Source organism: Sinohyriopsis cumingii, chromosome 13 (assembly GCF_028554795.1).
Source record: "Sinohyriopsis cumingii isolate HCF-2022 chromosome 13, ASM2855479v2, whole genome shotgun sequence".
NCBI classification, from domain to species: Eukaryota; Metazoa; Mollusca; class Bivalvia; order Unionida; family Unionidae; genus Sinohyriopsis; species Sinohyriopsis cumingii.
The window spans coordinates 8,153,049-8,178,084 of NC_142973.1; the positions used below are offsets into that span (position 1 = coordinate 8,153,049).

Here is a 25,036-nt window from a genome sequence, read left to right on the forward strand (position 1 = left end):
TATTTTGTTAAAGTCCGACAAGAACGACCTTACAGCTTAAGTTTTTATTGGAATACAAACCAGTATGTAAGTTGATATTTGTTGGCTAATCTGCTGGACTTGACTGGTTCTAAGATATAATTATAGGTTACTGAATATGTATGGGAAAATATGAACGAGTTCTTCAGAGTAATACTGCACGACCTTGGAAGTGAAATGAGTAAGTTTTATGCCTTTTTATATCCTTGAAGCTTTTCGTTTTTAAAATCGATAGAGGGGTACAAGCTTCTGTCGGAGGGGAGGGAGGGACGCAGGTGGAAACTATATTTACTGATCATGTTGTAATAACGTTCACGTATGGTTTGTTGTGTGAAAATGTAATACTGCACGACCTTGGAAGTGAAATGCAATAACCTTGTTATTATATATTCATTTTTTTTTCTATCTAAGGATTAATAGTAAAAAAAATACACTACAAGAAACAAAGTAACCGAATTTATGCTGTATTAGAAAAAAACTATGCAACCATAGATTTGTCGATACACAGTGACAATATTAATACACATATAGAACCGCTTAGCGACCGTTGAAGTTCGTCGCGTGCTCGACATTAGTTTAAAAAATCTCGTTTTAGTCTACTTAGAGTGATTATGTGAATGAATGCGCATTGAAACAACTTTTCTATTTGTTCTGAAATGGATGGATTTTAGTTTACTGTCAACCTAACTCAGTTCTGCTTTTCTGCTTGTGATGGTCTGGATTTATTAGCTGAGTCAATTCCCTACGATGTACATATGATTTGAGCAGTGGAGCGACCCGTCTTGAACCAAATGCACCTTTGTTTTTGTTCTGTCATTGATTATTTGGAATCATAATGTGGGAAAAGTATTAATTCTTTCACTTTAAATCATCAAAAAGGCGCAATGGAATATCACATTCATTTTGTTTTGAATACCGTAAGAAGAGTGTGATTCTTTTAGAATTGAAGTCAAAATTACAATACATTTTTGCGGTGTGTATCAAGCTTTGGAACGCATGACATGGGTCATGTAATTCTGATTCGCAGAACTAAGTATGAACGGACATTTTCAGGAAGTTCATGATGAAAAAAGTTAGTATATTTATTGCCATTCTTATTACCAGTTAAAGATGACATATGTTTACGCCCTGTCACTTGCATGCTCTTTGTTGGATTGGCCCTAGCCATGTACATGACCTGTATCGCTTCTATCGCTAGCCTACATGCAAAACGTTGTATCAAATACTTAAACTGGGAAAATCCGTTAAGCTAGAGGAAAAAAGACTTCTTCATCATCTAAATTTGTTGGTTCTTAGGCTCGTAGTTTTCTACCAAAACCTTCAGCTGCATTTCTCAAATTTAGTGTTTTGACTTACTTGTTAAATGGTACGTATCTGATAGGTATGCGATGGCCATTGGCTTCAAAATGCTTTTCTATACATTGTTATAGACCTTAAGAGAACTGGCCCTAATCTGAACTATTCTATTTCCGAAATGTTTCAAACATTTCTCCTAAATAACTATTTAAATGATCAGAATGGTATTTTCAATAATGCTTCCCTCGTGTCTATTGTGGGCATTGCGAATAAAAAGTTCATTCGTTTGCTTGTTTGAAAAGTTCATTTATGACTCAGTGAACTCGTCCACATCGTAAACTTTATTATCACTTCCTTCAAATGGACGGAACAGCTTGTTTAATTCATCCTCATACATATCAAATAAACCAAACGCTAAAGCATCTATTGGATGAGCGTACATGGTTTGTATACTATCAAAGTAGTTTCTATTACACGGTACTATATTAGATACACATGACGTGCAATAAGAAGCTGTGCAGTATGGAAAAATACTGCATAATTCTGATTATATTTTGTTAACGGAGATATAAAAAAACAAGCATATAATCAATATTATTTTTGGGTCAGTTTGTCGGCAGAGGCTCTTACGGTCGAAGATCAAATGGTATATAGAAGAGTAAGAGGTTTTTTTGCACAGAAGAATGTCCGAATGAAAATACTTATTTGCAGGGAAGAAAGGGTGTAATATGTTACTGAATATGTGGCGTTCAATAATGTTTTGGCACCCAACCAACCAAACAGCTACATTAATTTGTTAGAAGTCATAAAAATACAGGCTTACACAACTAAAGGACATCACTTTGTTATTTATGAATGCAAATGAATAATTGCCTATTTTCAGTCATTGATAAAATTATCCACATTGGTCATAATCGAAAATTTTGGAAGAGGTACAGTTGAATCAACTGAAGCATTTACCTTTCCGCGTGTCGGTATAACATGTCCATGATCAAAACATTTTTCTTGTGATGGACAAACATTTTATTTTAAATTCGTTATATTTATCATCAATGAACTTTAACAGAAAGTGTATCTGCATTTCCATTCGTCTGAAAGCATCTGCCTTTAACATCACAATTATCCAAGTCTATGCTCCAACTACCGATCATGATTATGGAGAAATAGAGGAGTTTTACAACAAACTACAGGGTATTCTAAACATGGTCAGTAAGAAAGATATCCTCATCGTCCAAGGAAACTGGAATGCCAAAGTTGGCAAAGATGTTCTAAAAGACTTGGAAGTACATTGTGGACCTTCTTGCAATGAGCTTACCAATGAGAGAGGGAGACGGCTGCTCGAGTTCGCAAGCTACAACAACTTGGTAGTAGCCAACACCCTGGGACAACATAAAGCTTCACGATGCTGGACATGGCACTCACCAAATGGAACCCATCACAACCAGATCGACTACATACTGGTTCAAAACCGTTACCGATCTGGCATCAGTAGAGCAAAAACAAGGACATTCCCAGGTACTGATGTTGGGAGTGATCACGACCTCGTGATTATGAACTTCCGAGTGAGGCTGAAGAAAATTAACAAGCCAAAGAACATCAGGCTCAAATTCAACTTTGAACAACTGGAGGACCCTAACCTCTGCAAGTCATTCCAAGCCACAATTGGAGGAAAATTTGCTCCACTCCTTGTGATGGATGGTGATGTTAATGAGATGACAGACACCTTCAACACAGTCATGACAGCAGCTGCCAAGGACTTCATTGGCCTCCATCGTCCGAAGAAAAAACCCTGGGTTACAGAAGAGATTCTGAAGTTGTGTGATGCCCGAAGAGAACTAAAAAACACAGACACACAACAGGGGCATTGAAGTACCGAGAAATAAACAAGAATATCAGAAAAAAACTTGAGCAAAGCAAAAGAAAATTGGATTGGACAAAAGTGCAGAAATGGAGAACAGTCTGATAAAAAATAACAGCAAAAAGGCATTCCAAATTGTGAAAGACCTCACCAGACAGAAACAACCAAGAGTCAGTACCATTCAAGACAAAAATGGAAAATGCCTCACAGAAGCGAGTGACATTGCAGAAAGATGGACTGAGTATTGCAAACAACTCTACAACCATCAGTCCACAGGAGACCCAGAGGTGCTTGAAGTTCCAGACTCCTCAAATGATGATGACTTCCCCATTCTCAAAGAAGAGGTGGAGTCAGCAATAAGAGCACTGAAGAATGGGAAGGCAGCTGGAGTAGGCAACATCCCAGCTGAACTTATCAAGAATGGGGAGAATCAGTGAAAGAGCTACTAACAAAAATCTGCAACAAGATCTGGCAGACAGGTGAATGGCCAACACAACGGACCCAGTCACTGATTATAACACTTCCCAAAAAAGGCAATCTCCAGCTGTGCCAAAATTACAAAACTATCAGTTTGATCAGCCATGCTAGTAAGGTAATGCTGAAGATCATCTTGAACAGACTGAAACCACAAGCAGAAGAAATAATCGCTGAAGAACAGGCCGGGTTCCGGAGTGGAAGAAGCACAAAAGAACAAATATTCAATCTCAGGGTTCTGTGCGAAAAGTACTCGCAACACCAACAAGACATCTATCATGTGTTCATAGATTTCAAAAATGCCTTTGACCGAGTGTGGCATGAGGCATTGTGGGTCACAATGAAGAAGTATAACATGGGTCAAAAGTTAACCAATACCATCAAGCAGCTGTATGCCAAGGCTACCAGTACAGTAATTGTCCAAGGTGCTGTGGGGGACTGGTTCCAGACAACAGTAGGAGTGCGTCAAGGCTGTCTCCTGTCACCCACGCTTTTCAACATCTATTTAGAGCGCATTATGAGCGAAGCACTGGAAAACCACTGTGGGACAGTCAGCATTGGAGGGCGTAACATCACCAACCTCCGCTTTGCAGACGACATTGATGGGCTGGCAGGCAGTGAAGATGAGCTAGCCACCTTAGTGAAGAACCTGGATGAAACATCTTCCAGATTTGACATGGAGATAAGCGCTGAGAAGACAAAACTGATGACAAATAGTGGCAAACAAATCTCAGCCAAGATTAAAGTCAGAGGACATGAACTGGAAACAGTGAGCCAGTTCAAATATCTTGGTTCCATAATCACTGAAGAGGGATCAAGAGCAGAAATTTTGTCAAGAGCAGCACAAACAATGGCAGCTATGTCAAAGCTAAGACCCATCTGGAGAGACAACAACATCTGTCTGAAAACTAAAATCAGACTATTGCGAGCTCTAGTCATCTCAGTCTTTTTGTACTCATGTGAGGCATGGACCCTGACAGCAGAATTACAACGAAGAATCCAGTCACTTGAAATGACATGCTACAGAACCATCCTTGGCATCTCTTACATGGACCACATCACAAATGAAGAAGTGCGTAACACCATCAGGCGCGAAGTAGGCCAATATGAGGACCTCCTCACCACCGTCCAAAAGAGAAAGCTGAAATGGTATGGCCATGTCACTAGAGCCAACAGTCTATCTACAACAGTCCTGCAGGGCAGCGTCCAGGGTGGCAGAAGGAGAGGTAGGCAGAGAAAAAAGTGGACTGACAACATCACAGAATGGAAAAGGAAACGTTTTGCGGAGACACAGGCATTGGCACATGATCGAGACAAGTGGAGGGAACTGGTCAGATGTTCAGCAGCACAGTGCCTCAACGACCATACTAGGTCATGAGACTGATGATGATGATGATGATGATGTATCTGCATGAATAAAAAAAAAATGTTAATCATTGTGATTCAAATTACAGACGAGTGAGAGAAAAAAATGGTACTTGGAAACATATGTCTTGAAGACAACGGTTTGTACTAAATCATCCAGATGTGTTCCGGTTCTTTTGGCCATGACAAGTCGTCTTGCTATTTGCCATAGCTCTGCTCCAGACCTCGTGCCTACGATAGAGAAAAGGTGAACCAAAATAAATATGGTTATGTACATTCGGTTCTTCTCAAACAAACATGGAGACAAATACAAATTCAAAACAGATGCATTGCCACCTGCTTGCATTGCCCCTCGATCTTTCGCAAAATTAAGTTAAGTCATTCAATCTTTATTTCATTATATTTAAACTCGTTTATCAATGTCCAACTTACATACTACCATTTTAATATTGTGTTTTCCCCTTCCTCTTACGTTTAACATACTTAATATGTCTCTTTTTTGTATATTCATGTATAATTATGTATTGAAAGTTTTAAAGATAATTAATTTTATAAGAATTATAGGCCATAGTTGAAGCCAATAATACTATTTTATCTGTTCATATAGACCCGTAACATGGTGACTAGTGTGAGGATAAAGACAGTCGCTCACCACAGCCAAACAAACAATATCCTCATAATACCCGGATGCAAAAATGGTTGCATATCTAAATTCCTTCAGAATATTAGCTTATTCTCACTCACTTGTTTGTATTTCATCAACGATGCCATCGATGCTGAAATCTGAATCGGAGCTCTCAACTTCATAGAGGCTGGAAAGATACGAAGAAATATTGCGTTCAGAAGTTGGTCCGGTGAACTATGTACGAGCTTGAAGAGTATATCGGCTATAACAGAACTGACAAGTACATTGAGTAAACTGAAGGTCAGTTTACTCAATGTACTTGCGAGTTCTCTCCTTGTTTCGAAATTTATCACTTCTGCACATGAATTATATCTTAGCAAATTATTTTTCTGGAGGTCCCATGCGGAACTATGGCAGTTGTTTGTTTTATCTTATATATTGATGTGACGTTTTGTCTGGTTTTGAAGTGTCAGATTTTCTTTACACTGCCATCATTTCATTAACATGAAAATTTGTCAAAGAGAGATCACAAAAATGTTGGTGCCTGGTCACTTTTGTACAAATAGTTAGGAGAAAATACCAAAACAAAGAATTACCTTGTCTTCAATTTTCTTTTATTTGACATAGCCTTTCGACGAAACTTATCCATCTGCAAATAAATTGCATACAAGTATTAACTACATAACCCGAATAGTTTGTTGCCTAATTCGTAGAATGAATATTTTTAAGGTAATGTTCACATACACTCAGCACTAACTGAAAGGCCATAAAAATCATGATAGAGGTTTCTATTTGTAGAATCATTATTAAAATATTGGCATATACAAGAAGTGATAGTTTAAATCGTAAAATAAGCATTTTTATGTTGGAAATCTTTTCATTGCAGAACTCATCATAAATTTGACGAGAGTCATGTACTTTGATGTCATAAAATCTTTTTTATAAACCGGCCGCGAAAGGTTTCATTCTGTATAACGAGAAAGAATATCGTGGCGCTCAACTTCGTTTTAATAACTGACAGATTTAACTTGCATTATCTTATTGAATATTTTCACTCGAAAATTATCAATATTGCAACTTAACAGATTTCTATGTTCAATAATTAGTAGTTGTTTAATAAAAACAGCATAAATAAATTATATTTAGTTCATACATCTGGAAATCTCATGTGCATTATCAAGTGCATCATTTTGGTAAGTGTGACCTAATTTTTTCATACAGTGCACAACCTAAACATGCAAAAATCTTATAGCATTACTTGCCTCAGCTGTGTAATACATTGAATCTACGACTAAAGCGCACGAAAGTAAAACTCTTTGTACACAAAAATACTAATGCAATTTATAACATGTATAACATCTTTGTAAATCTCACCTTTTTATAGGCGCCAAATAACTTTGGATCTAGACTTTTTGAATTTGCCTCGCAACCGACGGAAAGGTAGCTTAAAACCTTGTCAAATTCCCTACATTCTTCAGTCAAAGCAGACATCGTTGAAACTGTGTCAGTCAAAGAACTGGATTCTCTTAGGCAAAATGAATCCTCTTCCGGTTTGTTGGAACTAATTCTCTGAATATGGCCTAGATAGAAATGCCCACTGTCATCCAGAGAGGGAGATGACATGGATTTCTTTAAATCCCATGGATGCGTGGCAATTATGTGGTCCTCTGGGTACCACACTGGAATCAAACCTTCTGCATATCCTGATGTCCTCGTTTTATTCTGATCACCTGTCTTCTCATTATTTGCTTTCCTTCGTTGTCCGCGCTTTTCACACTCTGTAATGGATTCTTTCCTGAGCGTCTCTTTGCTTTTTTTCTGGTGTCCTAGGTGTATAGTTTTGGGACGATCGATCTTCGTGATATTCAAAGTTTGTACCGGCACTGATCGAACACATCGGTAGTCAAGTGTATGTTGCGCAAAAACGAGAATATTCGTTCTGTCCATTGGAACTTTATACTCTGGATTCTTCCGTATTTGAGAAAGTTCGTCTGATGTTATAACGTATTTCGAATTCCATATAATATATCCATCGGTTTTGGAAGTTTCACTTCCTGAAATCTTCCGGATCTCTTCCCACCATTTCTCCCAAAGATGTATACTGGCATCTCCCGCGCTTTTATGGTCAAATTGGAAGTGCAGGACGTCCCCGCAACACGTGCAGATGATCAGTTTTGTAATATGAGGACTGGGTATAAACAGACGAATCAATGGCAGGGGAAGCAATTCGTCAAAATCAAATCCATTCTCCTCCTCTCGGATGCTGTATAAATTCTGAGTAAAAAAAAATACATGCATGTTATATGTTATACAATGGAAAAATATTTAGCTGAAATTCAGAAGAGTTCAACAACTTCCAACATATTTACGTTTAAATTGATCATTCCGTTGCAGATATTCTACACAGCTTAATACCCAATTAAAAATAATAATAATGAAAATAAAAAAAACTGTAGTAGTATTCTCTTTTAACCAGGGTTATATTTTTTAAAAATCCTTTTTCTCTTGCTTAATGTTAGTCATATGTAGATAACATATATGTTTGTGTGGCTTGGGTGTTTTGATGTGTTAACAAAGAACGGCACAACGCATTTCGAGAGGGAAATCGTGAGTTCTACGGTGGTTGTTCTGCATGGTTAGGTTCCAAACAACAGCATAATGCATTTCGAATGAGAAAGGTTTCAAATAACAGCGCAGCGCATTTCAAAAGGGAAATGGTGAACTCTACGGTATTCTGTGCAGGGGGGGGGGGGGGTTATAGAATTATGGCTATAACAAACCCTTCCATAGAATAGGGGCTCCATGGCTATGTCATCTATGCAAGAATCTGTAGTACACTTGATCGAGGGCAGTTCTGCCTCTTTAGTGAACGGTTTCTAGAACAGTTTCATCTGTTGTCATAACTGGTCATTACAGAAAAGCCCCATTATGACAACAGATGGCGTTGATTTCAAATATTGCATTAGGCTAACATCTTAGTTGTGATTTTCACTGTGCTACATTGATGCTTCTACAATGATATGCATCTTTACCGTTATGGTGATTCATACGTAATCAAATAAACTGTCAGAAAGTAATAAGAAGACTTTGAAATGGAACAATGCAATCTAGAACGATGACGTGTGTAATATTGAAAACATCCACGTGGAATTCGAAGATATGAAATGGCAACTAAGAAAGATTTATTGGTACAGGTAAACCACCGATGTCTCGGCAACGGATGGTCCGGCACCTCTTTTAATCCTAACACAATTGCGAGAAGGCACTTGAATTTCCCAACACCGCCAAATTAGTTTACTGTGTACGCACTCACTTGGAGTGTTTACACTACAGTTGTTGGTGGTGATACTTGTATTTTTATGCGATTCTTTGTTTATTTTACTTACATTTAAACCCTAGCAGTGGCTTCTAAGAAAGATGCAAGAGTTAGTGGTGGTGTCAAGCATAAACACCAGTCAATATCAATACAAGATAAAATATAACTGTTCAAAAAACTGGACCGTGGTGTTTCCGCGCGAAATTTGTGTGACACATATGGTATTGGTTCATCAACTGTTTACGATATAAAGAAGCACAGTAACAAAATACTGAAATTATATTCAGACAGTGATTCCAAGAAGCGAATGAACATTAGAAAAAACTATGAAGGGTGGCAAGAGTACTGCGCATGACCGAGTGATGATGGAATGGTCTCGACAACGTCCGAGTGACGGAGTGGACTTGTAGGCAGGATGGTAATGGACCAGGCTCAGTTGTTTCATAAAGAACTTAAAGTAGAACATGATTGTGACTATAGTGAAGGATGGCTTCAAAGGTCCAAGAAGCGTCATGGAATTTCCACCATAAAGTGCAGACCACGAAGGAGCTGCCGAGTTTATGGACAAATTTCAGAAGCTTGTAGCAGGTGTTTAATGCAGATGAAACTGCATTATATTGGAGATGCGTGACCTCGGTTGGTTCGGCAAGGGGCCATCCATTTATTACGTACGCTTGGGGGAGGGGGGTAACCCAAATCCAAAAGCATACGCTTGCGTAAGGGGGGGGGGTGTCTACTGATAATATACGTACGCATAGGAAACTGGGGGAGGGTGAAACCTCTATAACAATTTTTCTAATACGAACCTGTTCGACTGGCTTCAGTCGTCGTTTGAATTTTTGTGGACACTAGACAAACTTTTAAAGTTACGCAGTTTATTTCTTTTATGCAGCCAGACATTCAACATCCATGGACTATCTGTTTTATTAAGCACGTTAATATTATTAATCCTTGATCGTTTCTGCATGGATTAAATATAGATTGTACTACAGAATGGGGGTGGTGGTGCGTACATACGCAGGTGGGGGTGTAAAAAAGTAAACGTGTACAAGGGTGGGGGTGGAGGGTCAAGCTTTGCCAGATTTTTGCGTACGTACTATGGATGGCCCCCAAGGCATTGGAACCAAGGGTGCCGGAAAATTGGTGGTTTACCTGTACATGTAACGACGGAATCTTGAATGTACATACTAAGCACGTAGAAAATGAAAAAATACAATAATGCAGAAAGATATAGAACATATGTCAAATATATGCACATAATTCTAGTGGTAAACATCCTCCACTGCACGTTTAGGTTTTAACCAAAAGCACAATGCATTTCGAAAAGGAAATAGCCCTGACAGCGGGTTCTATGGTGTTCTTCGTGATTCGGTTTTCTCTTAGCTAATTATGTACATGTTTGAAAGGTTAAAACTATAAAAGAACTCCATAATTTTGCTGACGTAGACACCTAGTGATGTAGAGAAATATTCCTTGATATCGTATGCTTGAAATACCTACGATTACAGACAACGGAATTGAAGACAGATTACTACAGGAGAAACTATCTACAATCTGAAACACTCCAATTAGCGTCATCTATCACTTGAATCTGGAATTCAAATCAACTTTATGACAGCCGGATCGGGCTGACGGTGTTGAACTTCACAAAATCTGTTCAATCCCAATGATCACCATATTATAATATAACAGTTATAATATAATATATATATATATATATATATATATATATATATATATATATATATATATATATATATATATATATATATGTGTGTGTGTGTGTGTGTGTGTGTGTGTGTGTGTGTGTGTGTGTGTGTGTAACATTTAAAATTGGATTATTGGATTAAACCCTACCATTTATGCCGATTTAGAAAAGAAGGCTTGATTGAATAACTGGCATTACGAAAAGCTATAGTGGAAGATACAAAAGAAGTCAAAAAATATGTAGAAAATTAGGATTATGTTGGTGGCAATTCTACTGTTAAATCTAATAATTCAATCTGCTATTAGGATGCTAGATATCACCCACGACAATTAAGAAAGAAGCGTCAATCTTATATGTAAACACTACCATTTGTCTTTCTTTCTCCTCTGTGTGTCCCGGCTGCCAAACAAGAGGTCGTGAGTTCGAAACTAGCGGGGGCATCCCAATCATTCTTTTCCTTTTTTTTTTTGTATTTTTATGTTCAAACTTCAGTTAAACTCGCCTATTCCCATTTTTTAAACAAATAAATACTTTTTTACTTATTTTTATTCTCGTCCTAGGACGGACATTTAACCTAGTAAAATAACACTGACCACCATATAAAGCAAGACCAGTTTATATTGATGATAAAAGGTGCAGGACAACAATCCAAATTACAAACCAGCTAATGCCAAAACAAGTTTAAGAAAACATGTTTTGCAAGAAACAACATGTCTACCTGTTTTCAAAAGCCAGCTGGTTTCACTGCAAAAAACATCAGGCAATGAAATTGCTTCTCTGGCTAATACCAATCAATATGACAATTTTTGACGTGAACGAGTCCTTGCCCATTTCCTTATTATTTCGTATTTTATGTAATCGTAAATCAGCACGTGCAAATATTACGCGATACGTTACAAAGGGGAATACAAATATATAACCGCACACACAACAGCTGTCTGTAATTGACCTTCAACAATACATTCTGATGCATGAACGATTGGAAAGAGAATATGACATGTCGAAATCAACGCACCTGACTAACGATTAGAAGTTCGGCCGTCGTGAGCCCTATATGAACACGCCTTAGAGGGGTATTCCCGGCACCCAACTGGTAAAAGGGTCCCTCCACTATGACTTCACGGCGAATTCCCTTAAACCCCTCCACACATAGCAGCTTCTGTATCCAGCCGGGTTCTGGCTCTAGTGATGTTTTTATACATTCCATGACTCCAAGACGGAGGGGAAACTGCTGTAATAAAGGTAAAGGGTACTTCAACAAAATTACTTCTATCTAACAATCCATAGACATAATGATAAACATATGCTAAAATGGCCGATATATAGGAATCAAGAGCAAGAAAGACGAAGAACTATGAAAGCTCTTCTATATAGGTACTATAATAACTATAGTCGTCGAATCCGTGTCGTTGGTATTATTGAAAAATGTACACGATAACGCATGATGTACTTATATATTTGTGTGTGTGCATCCCTATCCTTAATAAATTATAACATCGGGTTCGTGTAATGTGTTCATTATAATGAGGTATCCAATATAATGCGACTTTTATAGCCCTACTAATACAAAATTTGGCTGATTCGATCTTAAGAAGGAAAGGAAGAGAAAACGAAAGACGGCAAACTTTAACACCCGCACTGGTCTTACCTTATTAAAAAGCTTTTCATATCGACAATGGTGTCAAAGACATAAATGACGTCACATCAGTACAATTCCGTGACGTTATGATTATGTTGCTAAACCTAATCATGTTGCACAAAGAAAGGAAAAAGCAAATATATTGGTTATAACGAGGGACCACTGCACAAAGAATGGTCCTTGTATTCCGCTGATTTCTAGATTCCGTACCTTCAACAATTCATGTTTTTTTTTACAACGTACTAGAAGTATTCCAGGGTCGGTATCTGCCCAAGCAAAGCCCAAATAGGAAAGACGTAAATGACGTAGCCACTACTACTACTACTACTACTACTACTAATAATAATAATAATAATAATAATAATATGTTAAAAGTGCCATTAAAACTAACTTCAAACAACAAAGCAAAAAACAAAAACGTCTTGACCGTTCAACTACATACTAATCTATTCGCTCACCCATCATCAGTCGCTTATCACATATAATATTCGTTTATCCCCCCATTATTTTAAACCCTCTACCGAATTTTAAAAAAAAGGTATAATGATATAAAGTATGCACAAAATCTAGTCATTTCATTCATCAATTTATAATTTCTAACCTAATTGTCACCAGGCGATCCCTAAAAACTGTCATCTTCTGTGCATTTCAAACCAAACGGATGTTTCTTTACTGACACTGCACCATATGTGCTCGCGCCAGTCTAATTTTTTTCTTCAGAAAACAGATGTGATTTCGTTCGCCATCCTCGATAAAATCAAAATAATTCTTTACATTTCCGTAACTTAGGGAGTTACATCTCTTATAACATATATGTGTGTAAAAGTTACACGTTTAAAAACTTTTTCCAGTTCTTTTTAGAAAACTAAACATTGCAAATAGTGGATGCAGACAACAGTTTTTTGTGGACATGGACTGGTCTAGAAACCGGAATAGGACAGTGAGCAGTCTGTCTGATTGTTTAGAACGACAGCGTCCGTTTGATTTTAAACGCGAACAATATGACAATGTTAGCGGCCATCCTTCGTAGTATTAGGTTAGAAAATATACATTCATGAATTAAATGACTGTTTAGTGCGTGTTTTTTAAATATCCTTGACGCTTTTCGTTTTTAAAATCGGTAAGGTGGTAGAAATAAAAGGGGATGGTATACGAATACTATTATTAGTTTTTTATTACAGAAAATAGTTTAAACATTTGTGATCGTCTCTATCAATTATAGCGATCAGACCCAACTTCTAACAGCCTAGTTTGTCCGCTCCCTGCAAGAAACAGTACATTACAAAGTATCAAGCAGAGTATAAAAACAATATAGTATATGTCATTTCGGCAAAGTATGCAACCGATTTTTGCACTTTATAATATATCAATGCAGATCTACAAGTTTTATACCAGTATTTGTTCAGTTTTCCACGATAAGGTACTACTTTTACTTGCTCAAATTCGACAAATTAACAGAATCTCCGAGATTTACTTGATTGAATTATGTAGAACAACATTTGGATGGGTACTTTACTTATTTAAACACCTAATAGTTGATATATTAGATGCAAACCGCAGATCTCGATCTCTCTAATTTATAGCAAACACACTTCTTATATAATTATGGGTCGTTTTTGCGAGGGAAAAAAAATTCTTAAAGAAGTTTTGTTTATTTATATATTTCCCTGACAGATGCTACGTTACTGGTATGATAAGGACCTCTGAGTATGCTGCCTGACCATACGAAATACACACACACGCACTTTAAATCTTAGTGAAAGCGATCGACCCGTCAGTGGCGAGAGAACCAGAGTGTTCCGTGATTTTCCAATTCAATATCTTAACAATCGAGTTTGAACGATATCAGGTTATATGAAAATTGCGTGCTTGTTGATAAAACTATCTATACAATAGTTTTAACAACGAGATAAATAATTGTAGTGTAATAAAATGGAAAGTAATATGCTATTTTAGTTTATACTAAAGAAAAGTAATATATAATTTTTATCACGTGTGTACACATATTTCAGGACATTCTCAAAAATGAAATTCAGACGCCAATCCGCAGAAGGCACAATACTTATACGGTCTATGAAATATTTCTATGGTGCAGTCTGGCAATCAGTGATGGGCTTATTTTGATCTGAATACGTATTTATGTCATACTTAATACCATACAGCAGAGTATATTTGTCAGTATATTCGATAAAACCTATCACTTTCTCCTATATTGACAGAGGGATTGACAGATATTAAGTCTAAGCAAAATTGGATACGATACTATAAAAACTTTTCTCTGGACTTCATTGTTTAAATATGCGTGTTCTAAACTGGTATAGGGTTTAAAGAGACACACACACCATTTCTGACATACTTATGAAGGTAAAAATGCTTTGTGCCAAAATATAAACATATTTTTGCTGACTTCCTCAGATTTTAAAAGAACAAAAACAAACAGGCCGACAAAAAAGGGGAAAATAAAATCTCATTCAAATTACCTTCGATGGAGTGTTTCAGACATCAACCTTGTTGTCAAGAACGTAAATGACGTCACATTAGCACAATAGGGAGACGCAGTGATTTTGGCTCAAAATTAGACCATGTGACACACAGAAATACATATTTTGATATGGTTCCGCTATAAAGTTTCGTACATAGGTTTGATTTTTAGAGGACGCTCTACAGATATTATGAACTTCTGAGAGAATGATAGATGTAAGGTCAGGCTGTTAAATTTTCAACATGCACACTGGAGAGAATGTAAGTATACCTCCATGTTACTTTCATGTCCTGTGGTTGAAATTTCTTTGGATATTGTACTTGTAGAAACTGTACATGATTTAAGCACACAGCTAACTAAAATGACCGCTTCCATGTGCTAAAAAGACAGTTATTAAAATAAGGAAAACGAATTTTTGCCAGACTATACAACACCAGCTTCTGAAAGCGCAATGAATGTATTACCATATATATAAAATGTAAAAAGAAGTTATCAGCTCTTTTTCTACAATTTTACTTTTGAAGTCCATGAAGTGAAAATGACCATGCGGAGCTAGCAGTTTATTTTTTTAAAAGAGGTGCATATCTGAAGTAAGGCCAAGATGTATTACTCCATAACCTATATTACACTCGTCAATCATACACAAAAGTCGCGCCTGCGCTCCTGTGTGATTTAGAGTTGTTAACGTAGCTTTAGCAATTTTTCAGTCGTATAGCTTAAAGTGATGTCTAGCACTGGGGCATCATGCCGAAGATATGTAGCATCATTCTAACCCAGTCACATTATCCTGACACCAGGCCGACAAGTTCTAACACTTACCTCTTATTGCTGAGCGCCTAGCGAGGCAGCTGTAAGTTCCATTTATATAAATCTTATTTTTCGAGCACACGAGAAAGCCAGTTTTATCAAATGTCTGCTTTAGATAGTGCATAATTTCCATAATGACCACATGTAAAGAAATTCAATAACAGTACATGAAAGTGTCATAGAGACATACTAACAGTCTTTCTACTTTGCATGTTGTTAATGCAAATAACTTCACCAATAGTTGAAGGTGGCACCCTAGGGACAATGGAAATTACCATCAAAAACAGGGTCTCGGCACTCTGGAGACAATGGGAAATTTATAATTGTGGGCCAGTCTAGTGACAACGGGAATTGAACATAGAGAATTTTAACATGGGTGGGCCTATAGAGGGACAGAAAGTATTGGGCCTGTCTAGGGACAATAGGAATGGAACAGGTAAGGTGACGTCACAGGACTGAAGATGGGTAACAATCGAGCATGGGGCTGACCTCAATCGGGACCAAAGAGCTGTGGGGAACAAACAACCCTAGAATGTTTTTGGCGAGACAGACATTTATAATACATACAACAGACAACATATAAACACAAACAACTATACAACCGACAAAAAACAATTTTAGACAAAAAAGCAAATCTTTTCGAGGCATATGAGAGGCCCTAAAAAGGGCATTTGTTGTTTGTTTTGTTTTTTTGTTGCTAACATCATTCCGTTAAAATAGAGGGCAACGCATAGGTCTTCTTCTCTTCCTCAAACTTCTTCTGACTTCTGGACCATAGATGAGGACTCTCTTCAAAAAGCCTTGTCTCTCCACATACATTCTTTTCCAAATGCTCGTATCGGTGATCCTGATAATTGTCCATGATGATCTGACATACATGGGTAAGTCCGTACGGAACAGCACTGACGATACGAGAGTAGATGATTCTACGTTTGTCCACATCTTGTGACGAGAACAGGTGAACGGAATGCATTTAACTGGGGTTATTTCTAGTGGAAGTGCGGATCGAAAAGGATTGAGTTCTTTCACCAATCCTAACACGCGTTACAAAATTCAGTCACAACACGGAATCGGTCTTCCAATCCAAAGAGAGTGGACTGTGACGTCACATTCCCTATATAGATGCACTAGCTCTGTGCGCAGTCAATCCATGCGACACAGTTTTCAAACATGAGGGAAACTAAGAAGACAATGAATTTGGGTGCACCGGCTGTGGAGTCGAGAAGCGATGGCATAATAGTGGCCACCAAAGTCTTCGCAAGAATTTGTTCCGGTACCAGTACCTTCGCCACCGTCTCCATCTTTACCACACATCGAGAATTTTAAACAGAGACACAAAGAAGAATTGGAGAAATTTGTTCAACAGCAGAAAGACGCATAATAAGCTTTTCTCATTCAACAGCAACAGCGAGAAGAAGAAGAGTCAAGAAGGAAACGACAGGAAGAAACAGCAAAGAAGAAACAAGGTCTAGGAGAGAAGGAAGACAGTGAAAGTCAAACGGTGACAGTACTCTTAGACATTTTTGCAGAGTTAAGAAGTCTAAAACAAATGTATCAGACTTCTTTAATGCGACCCAAGAGAAAAAGACCTTCCCGAGCCAAACAAGTCAGCTCTTTTACTACGCTTGCGATACCACCCCTAGTGATTACTACCAAATCATCATCGACAGGAGCCAGTCCAGAAGTAGGCCTTGGCCGTGGCAAAGGCTTAAGGCAGTTACAGATGATTACGTCCCGCTCCTGATTTTGTTTTTTCAACAAACAAATACCCAACGGTCCTTTTCAGGGCCATTCACTTCTCTCGAAAAGAGATGTCATTCATTTGGCCGAAATCAATTAAAACGCAAAAGCCCTTTTTACCCATGATGTACGTGTGTGAGTGCGCGAGTGTAGATCCATATTCTAAAATATCAAAACCAAGAGACACTTACGTCTTCTACCTTGTCTTTTCTGGTACAAATTTTACAATCCAACTCACAACACAGCACTTTAAAAAGTTGATTGACTTCTTCTGTGTCTTTGTACACTCTCTCTGCTTTTTGAATTTCTTCACTTAGATTTTTCTCCTCTTCGTTCTCACTTTCTCCTCGTCTTTCTTTCTTCTCTTTTTTTCTTTCTGCACGTGTCCAGGTTCTTCCTTTGGGGAGGGTACCGCTTCTTTTTCTTCTTCCTGTTCTAAACCCCTCTTTTCCTCTTGCTCCTGTTGTTTCATACGGCATTCTGAAAACCAATGTCCTTTTTATTGACAATGATAACAGGAATCTTGACTATTGTCTCTTCTGACACCTGTTTTGCTTTTCTGGTGGTATGGACACTCTTAAAACCAATGACCTTTCTTTTTACAGATATAGCAAGTATCTTGACCTTTATCTAGAAAGAAGGGGGCATTTTCCTTATGCTTGTCTGAAGAAAATTTTCTTATGACACCTCGCAAAGCACTCATCAGAAGTTCGATCTGTGTGGGCTCTTCCATCGTTCTGCACGGTTTGAGAGTGAAATGAATATTGGAAGGGAAGACACTAACCCTATATATATATATATATATATATATATATATATATATATATATATATATATATATATATATATATGCTGGTCTGACATGGATATAAAGTGACCAATGGCGTTTAAAATATAGTCATTTGACTTTTACAGTCAAGATGAAACGATTGCATCATGTCACGGAGAAAGAAGAAGAAAGTAAGAGGGAGAAACGTGATTTATTGCCTCGTACAGTAGCTGAAGTTCTGGCACAAATTTATGCCAGTGATTTTGAAGATGACAAGAGTGAGCCAGAATCCAGACCGAGAGACTCTACACGCAACCAAATTTCACGACCATTAGTAACCCCTGAAAAGTACTACCACTTTCGAGAGACGGAAAAGCGCTCTTCTAGAAAATTTAGAACGACGGCTTACACGTACACGGTGAAGTTTAAAGATTTCAAGTCCAATGTACCACTGTAGAAATCAGAGGGCTTCATCACCTATGTGTGGGATACTTTGCTAATCACACTGAAACGACAATGTCAAGCCAAAGAACACGATTGCTTGAGACTCTTCATTCATCACGACAGCTTAAAGTCCCCCGTTTGGATTGAGTTTAGCAGCCCGGCAGTATTAACACCTTCAAACGTCATCGAAAAGATTCAACACGTGCAACAATTCAACAACAAGTTTCACATCACCGATGGAAAAGCCACACTGTTCATGAACCACGTGTCTCTTCCCCAAACGACCGGACACAAAAAAAGTTGTTATTGGTGGAGGACCTTCATAGCACCAAGACGAGTCTCATCCGAATTAACATCCCTCAAGACAAAATGTGTTTAGCCAGGGCCATCGTGGTGGGACGAACGTATGCCAACAAGAACTACATGGTAGAATGGAAAATAGCCTGGGAGAACATTCGAAAATCGAACCGAGGCAAACAATAAAGAGAAACAGAACCCTCGTTACAACAAGCGGGGCTATCCAAAGACACACCCTGTGGTATTCCTGAAATGCAAATATTGCTAGATGTCCTAGTTCCACGCTACACCTTGAAAGTGCACCCTCGAGAACTGTGCGGACCTCTATTGTTTCGAGGCAAAGACATCAAGGACGGAAAATACATTCACGTCTATTATCACGATGAACATTTCGATGTCATCACCAGTATCAGCGCATTCTTGGGATACAGTTATTACTGTGAGAAATGTGACTATGGCTATAACAATCGAGAGCAACACAAACATTATGGATCGAAATGCTCGGGATGTTTGACCTCTCAACCAAGCCTAGGGACGAAGGACAAGAATGAGTACATTGCCATACTTTTCAACGAACTCTTGTCAGTCCAGCCTGTTACCAACAACATCTAAAGACGCAAGGTTCACAGCAGAAAAGTGCTTGTCAACTGCTGAGATTGTGCCCTACTTGTGGAAGAAGCTAACGTACCAATAGTGCCAAGTTCACGTTTGTCGAGGAAAGAAATGATGTCACATTTGTCACCAAATCGTGGACTTGGAACATGAATGCTACATTCAAAAATACCTTTCCAAGCAAGAGGACGAACTTGACCAGAAGAAAGGCTATTTCATCTTTTTCGATTTCGAAAGCATGCACGAGACTGGAATTCTCATTCCTAATTTCTGTTTGGCTCATAGAGGGTGCAAAAAGTGCATCAAAAAGCCTTTCTTTAGTCATTACCCTCACTGCAGAAAGACTCCCGGAGAAACAAACACTCTAGCCGATATCGCCCAATGGATCTTAGACCCCATCGACAAGACGTGGAGACAAGAGGACATCGAACGTTACGGAGACTGTCATCGCCATGTCACGGTGATGGCTCACAATTTCTCGGGATACGACGGGCAATTTCTTCCTGAGATACTATACGGAACAAAGTACCGAACGTCCGAAAGTGACCTTGAACGGAGCCAAAATCATTTTTCATTCAATTGGGTCGAGTGCAGTTTAAAGAATCAATGAGTTACTTGGCCATGCCTTTGAGCCGAATGCCTAAAACGTTTGGAATGACAGAAATTACTAAAGGTTATTTCCTGCACGTTTTCAATATCGAAGCCAATCAACACGCCGTTCTCCCCTATTTGCCTGAGGCTCACAACTACAACCCCGACAACACGCGTAAGCTTTCTACGCTTGATACCAGGCTCACGCCTCGGACCCCTTTTGAATTTCAGGGAGAAATGTTAATGTATTGAAGTTCCGACGTGGACATTTTTCATGGAACACGGAGGGATCGATCCTCTGAAAGAAACCTGCACTATTGCCAAAGCGTGTTCCTTAGTGTACCACCAACGTTTCATGCCCGAAAACACCCTGGCTGTCATCAGCCCTCAAACGACCAGCATTGTCAAACGTCAATACTCGGTCAAAGCCCTACGCTGGCTACATTACTTATGCGAGAAGGAAGATAAATGGATCCAACATGCCCGCAACGGAGGACGCGAAAAGACCATCGGAACGTATTCAGTGGATAGTTGGGACTTAGAAAACCCCAAGATCGTGTACGAGTTTAACGTTTGCTTATTTCACGGATGTCCCCTCTGATACCCTCAATGTGACACTAAAAATAAGTTTTTACAACGGACCATGGAAGACTTGTACGAGGCCACAGGTCAGCGGCGCGTGAAGTAAGAACAGCAAGGATACCAAGTGATGGAAATGTGGGAACACGAGTACGATCACCGATTGAAACCGATCCCGAGTTTAAACGTATCGTGGAAAGTTGCAAATTGGTGGACCCACTGAACCCGCGGGATAGTTTGTAAGGAGGACGGACAAATGACACCTGTTTGCTGTATCAAACCGACGAGGAGAAAAGAGGAGAAATCAAATACCTGGACGTGTATTCCCTGTATCCTTACGTGTGCAAATGTTGTCGCTTTTCTGCAGGACACTTACAATTTCTGACGGAACACACTGACCTGGACAACATTCGATAATACGAAGGATTGATCAAGTGCAAAGTCTTGCCTCTCACGGCATCTACACGTTGAAAATACCGTCAGGTTATTATTTTAGTGGTGAACATTTGGTGGACACAGTTACTGACAAGTTCGAGTTAGCATTTGGGAACCCCCTGAACAGAGGCAAAAGAAGTGTTAAGATTGAGTATCATAAAGTGGCTTGTCGAACGGATGGACCGCTTGCATTTGAACATGTGGTTACAAGAGAAGTACTTTCTGTACGGCGTGCCTGTTTGCCTGAGACTGAATCTCAGCAGTACCACTTTCCATTTGATGGCTGTGCTGCCGATTACAAAACCTACACCGAGGAAGCCAGACTCTATGTGCGACGTGTGGAAGTGTTACCTAAAGTGGGAAATGACATCAGTCACACTTTGAGCTGAACGACCGCCAAGTATCCGATACGACGCGTGGAAGTGAAAACTTTCACCATTGCCACTGGACTCCGATCCAAGATCGACGATCATCTGTTCCAAGAACAGTTACCCAAGCGATTAATCGTTGGTATCGTGGGCAATGCAGTCTTCAACAGATCCCACAATCAAAATCCTTTCGAGTTTCAGCAGGTCAGTCGCCACGGCAAAACCTTGTGTATCAGGCCCTTCGAACCTGACTTTAGTGTGAAGATGAATTACTTGTGGTCGTACTTATCCCTGTCGCAAAGCCAGCGGACAGTTAGGGACCAACACCAGTCATGGCACTATGTACGAGGATTATACAGGAGGCTACGCTTTGTGGGTTTTTGATAGTATATTTTGGTTTGCTTTTGCTCCTCACTTCTGTGTTTATAGTATATTTGTGGTTTTCTGATAATATATAATAGTTTTTACCTTTCCCTCTTATGGATAGTAGATAAAATGTGAAGTGAGTGTAAAGGATGTTTTCCTTCACGTCCGTGCGTAACAATGATAAAGTCAAAGCGTTCATCTTTCGCGCCAACCAGGGAACGTCGTCCAGTGAACATCGCAGAGCAGTGCAGTGTAGCGACCACGTGCTACGAAGACAAAGGACAAATTTTTGCAGTGGATAACAAAGGGCATTGCTGCATAAAGACTTCGCTGGAAGACAACAGAAAGTTACAGGGAAAATACTCCAGAGCGCTCGTCAAGTTAAAAAAAGAGGGAGCAGGGAGTGGAAAAATATGCAGCACGTGGGCCGTGACTAACTATTAAAAAAGAAGAAAAAGGGTGCGCGTGCCATATACACCTGCTGCAGCCCACGGAAACCTAACTACCCAGCCTTAGAATCCGAATAAACAAAAGAGAACGGATTACAAGTGACCGGTTATTAATAGCACATTATTAACGCTGATGTCGAAAAGTCGTCATGACTGCGAAAACAGCAGTGGAGAACATTTCCGGACCTGCCTGGACGACGTTCCTGATCTCGATTTTAAAAGGTCGACACATCAAATTGCCTGGTCGAATGAATTTGGTTCTCATTTTGGCTAAATAAATCTTTATATGTCTTCGTGTGCACTGACTTGATCTTTTCGATCGCCTGCATCAAAATTTAAACCAAATATCTAAGAGTGACTACACTCTCATTTATCACTTAGACAATTAGTATTTATAAATTGTTAGGTCATTTCATTATGTACATTATGTACTAGAATCTTTTTGGATTCCTTAGGAATTAGGAAATTTATAAGACTTAGTTGAATTTGACTCAATTGCACATGTGGCTAACACAACATTGGTTTTGTTAGGGTCAATTTAAAATAGCTGGACATAAACTTGGTTAAGTAACTCCTTTGCGGATAGCCTTCTTTGCCGGAATCTTCCTCACTTTTCACCTCCGGACGTTCGTACACATGTGCGGAGATGTGGAACAATTTCCACCCGCCTAAATTAGGTGTCCCAGTGTGACGTTATGTCGCCGACCAATCCCGACTGACGTTACAAACTGCATTTGTCGACACCACAGTGACTGGTAAAAAGAATTTTGTTAGGAACATAAGTGTGTGGGTCTATTCCTTCTCATGTGTAGCCCTCCAGTCAAACCGTTATGGGTCCAAAATAAGACTCACGGCTGAGGCTAAAATTATCAGTGCACATTAACGCCTGGGGAATGAGGCTCTTTTTCCTTCCCCCATGAACAAATTTCAGGCTGCGGTGCAGTCACAAACCAGTGGTAAATGTACTTATGTACGCACACCACTTTAATTTTACTAAGCAAGCAAGCTTTCGCGCCATTCAACATTGAATAAACGAAGATGACAATATATTTATTCAACAAATTGAATGACTGTTGGTTTTGGATCTTGGATGCAGCTTATGTGGTGGAAAGTCTTGAGAAGGAATCGAAGTATCCAGGTAGCCCAGGCTTTGTGACTAGTCTAAAAGTAGCCAGGGATCTGGTACAAGGTATGATAGAAGAGGAAGTAGATAAGTTAAGAGATTTCATTCAACCTCTATATGTAAGAGTGGGCACGTTGAAGGAGGCCCTTGATGGTGTCCAGAGAGTCAGGTGCTTTCTAGAAGACACGTTGCATTGGACAGGGTAGTCATTTGTAAAGTGGGGTCTGGACCAGCTTAAGGAGAAGAAATAATGAGAAAAGTGTTGGAAGAAGAGGTGAAGAAGATAAAAGACAACTGGGCTAAAGAAAGAAAGGATAAAGAAAACAGAACAAACAAAGAGGAGTTTGAAAGAATGAATGAAAACTGGATTAAGGTGCAGGAGAAGTTTAGATCAATGGGACATACTGACTGGATTCCAGAGACGGAAAAGAAGAAGAAGAAGAAAGGAAAAACGGTAAAGGAAAAACTTGAGAAATTTAGAGCGCCGTCTATTATCATAATGACATGCCAATCTCTAGTATGCCATTATGACAAAAGATGTCGACAAGAGTTGGACAACAAAGACGATAATGATAAAGCTTAGTATTTACATTGTTGCAAGGCCAAATCTGATGAAAACAGCTGTTGGAATTATGTAATTGTAAAGTTTATAAACAGAATATACAAAACTTTTGATAACTGACATTGCGTTTGCCATACGACAACCTACAGAATAAATTCAGTAGTTGGCAAACTGCAAGATACAATGACGGAGAAGGAAAGTAAATCGAAACACTTGCAAGCAGCCATTTACAGCTTGCATCAATGAAGAATAGAAAATTCATGACTAGAATTATGAATGTAGCACTTACAAGCAGTCATTTACAATAATGCAGAAGGAAAGTAGCATTTGCAAACTGCCATGCACAGATAGAATTATGAAAGCAACACTTTCAAGCAGCCATTTATAATAATGCACCAAGGAAGATTAGAAAATACACGCACATAATTATGGCGGTAATCCCCCTAAATAATCCATTCCATTCTACAGCCACTGGGGTTAGTGTTACATTTTATTTTATTTGATATGTGAAGTATATTTATGTTTTAATGTCGTAGCATGAAATGTTGCCTTTATCACTACGTGGATTTGAAACGTTCTGAATTTTTGAACTGTTACAAGTTGCTATTAACAGTTTAATTGAGCAGCAAGTGTCTATAGATTTTAAATCCGTACCTGTTATTACGACCAGTTTGGTGTTATTTTAGTTGTGTGTGCTGGTGTATCAGGCTGTCGTCTGCCTGTTTGTACGTCTGTCTCTATGGGGATGGAAGCATGTGCGACCATCAAGGCCATACAAAGACGGAAGTGCTGATCTGTAAATCCTGTTACTATACATATATAGTTTGACTTACATGGTATTAGTCACAGTAAAAGTCTCTTATCAGTTGCAACGATCCAAATTATCTGGGATAAACTGTGGGAAGATTAAAATACAAAAATGTCCAAATTCATGTATATGTCATCAATTAATATTGTTATACATTTTCGCCTGAAACATGTATACAATCATACAATTGTGTGATGACTTGTATGATACAAACGCTAACAATCATTATTCACTACAGTGAATATAAAACATAAGAAAAAACATACATACGTGTCATGAATTTTGTGCTACAATCATTATTTCAT

The 25,036-nt window shown here is 38.7% G+C and overlaps 1 protein-coding gene across 1 annotated transcript in view; it reads right to left on the reverse strand.

Annotated features, from left to right (window-relative positions):
• The window catches only part of LOC149784913 (uncharacterized), a 37,573-nt gene extending 22,724 nt beyond the window's left edge, over positions 1-14,849 (reverse strand). Inside the window, exons 1-6 of the mRNA XM_089931265.1 lie at positions 14,780-14,849; positions 11,676-11,891; positions 7,011-7,910; positions 6,233-6,285; positions 5,756-5,823; positions 5,125-5,242 (exon numbers count right to left, since the gene is read on the reverse strand). Of these exons, the coding sequence (XP_089787391.1) occupies positions 5,125-5,242; positions 5,756-5,823; positions 6,233-6,285; positions 7,011-7,910; positions 11,676-11,867 (1,331 nt within the window). The 5' untranslated portion in view covers positions 11,868-11,891; positions 14,780-14,849. The remainder of the gene's footprint in view (positions 1-5,124; positions 5,243-5,755; positions 5,824-6,232; positions 6,286-7,010; positions 7,911-11,675; positions 11,892-14,779) is intronic.
• Positions 14,850-25,036: the final 10,187 nt, after the last annotated feature.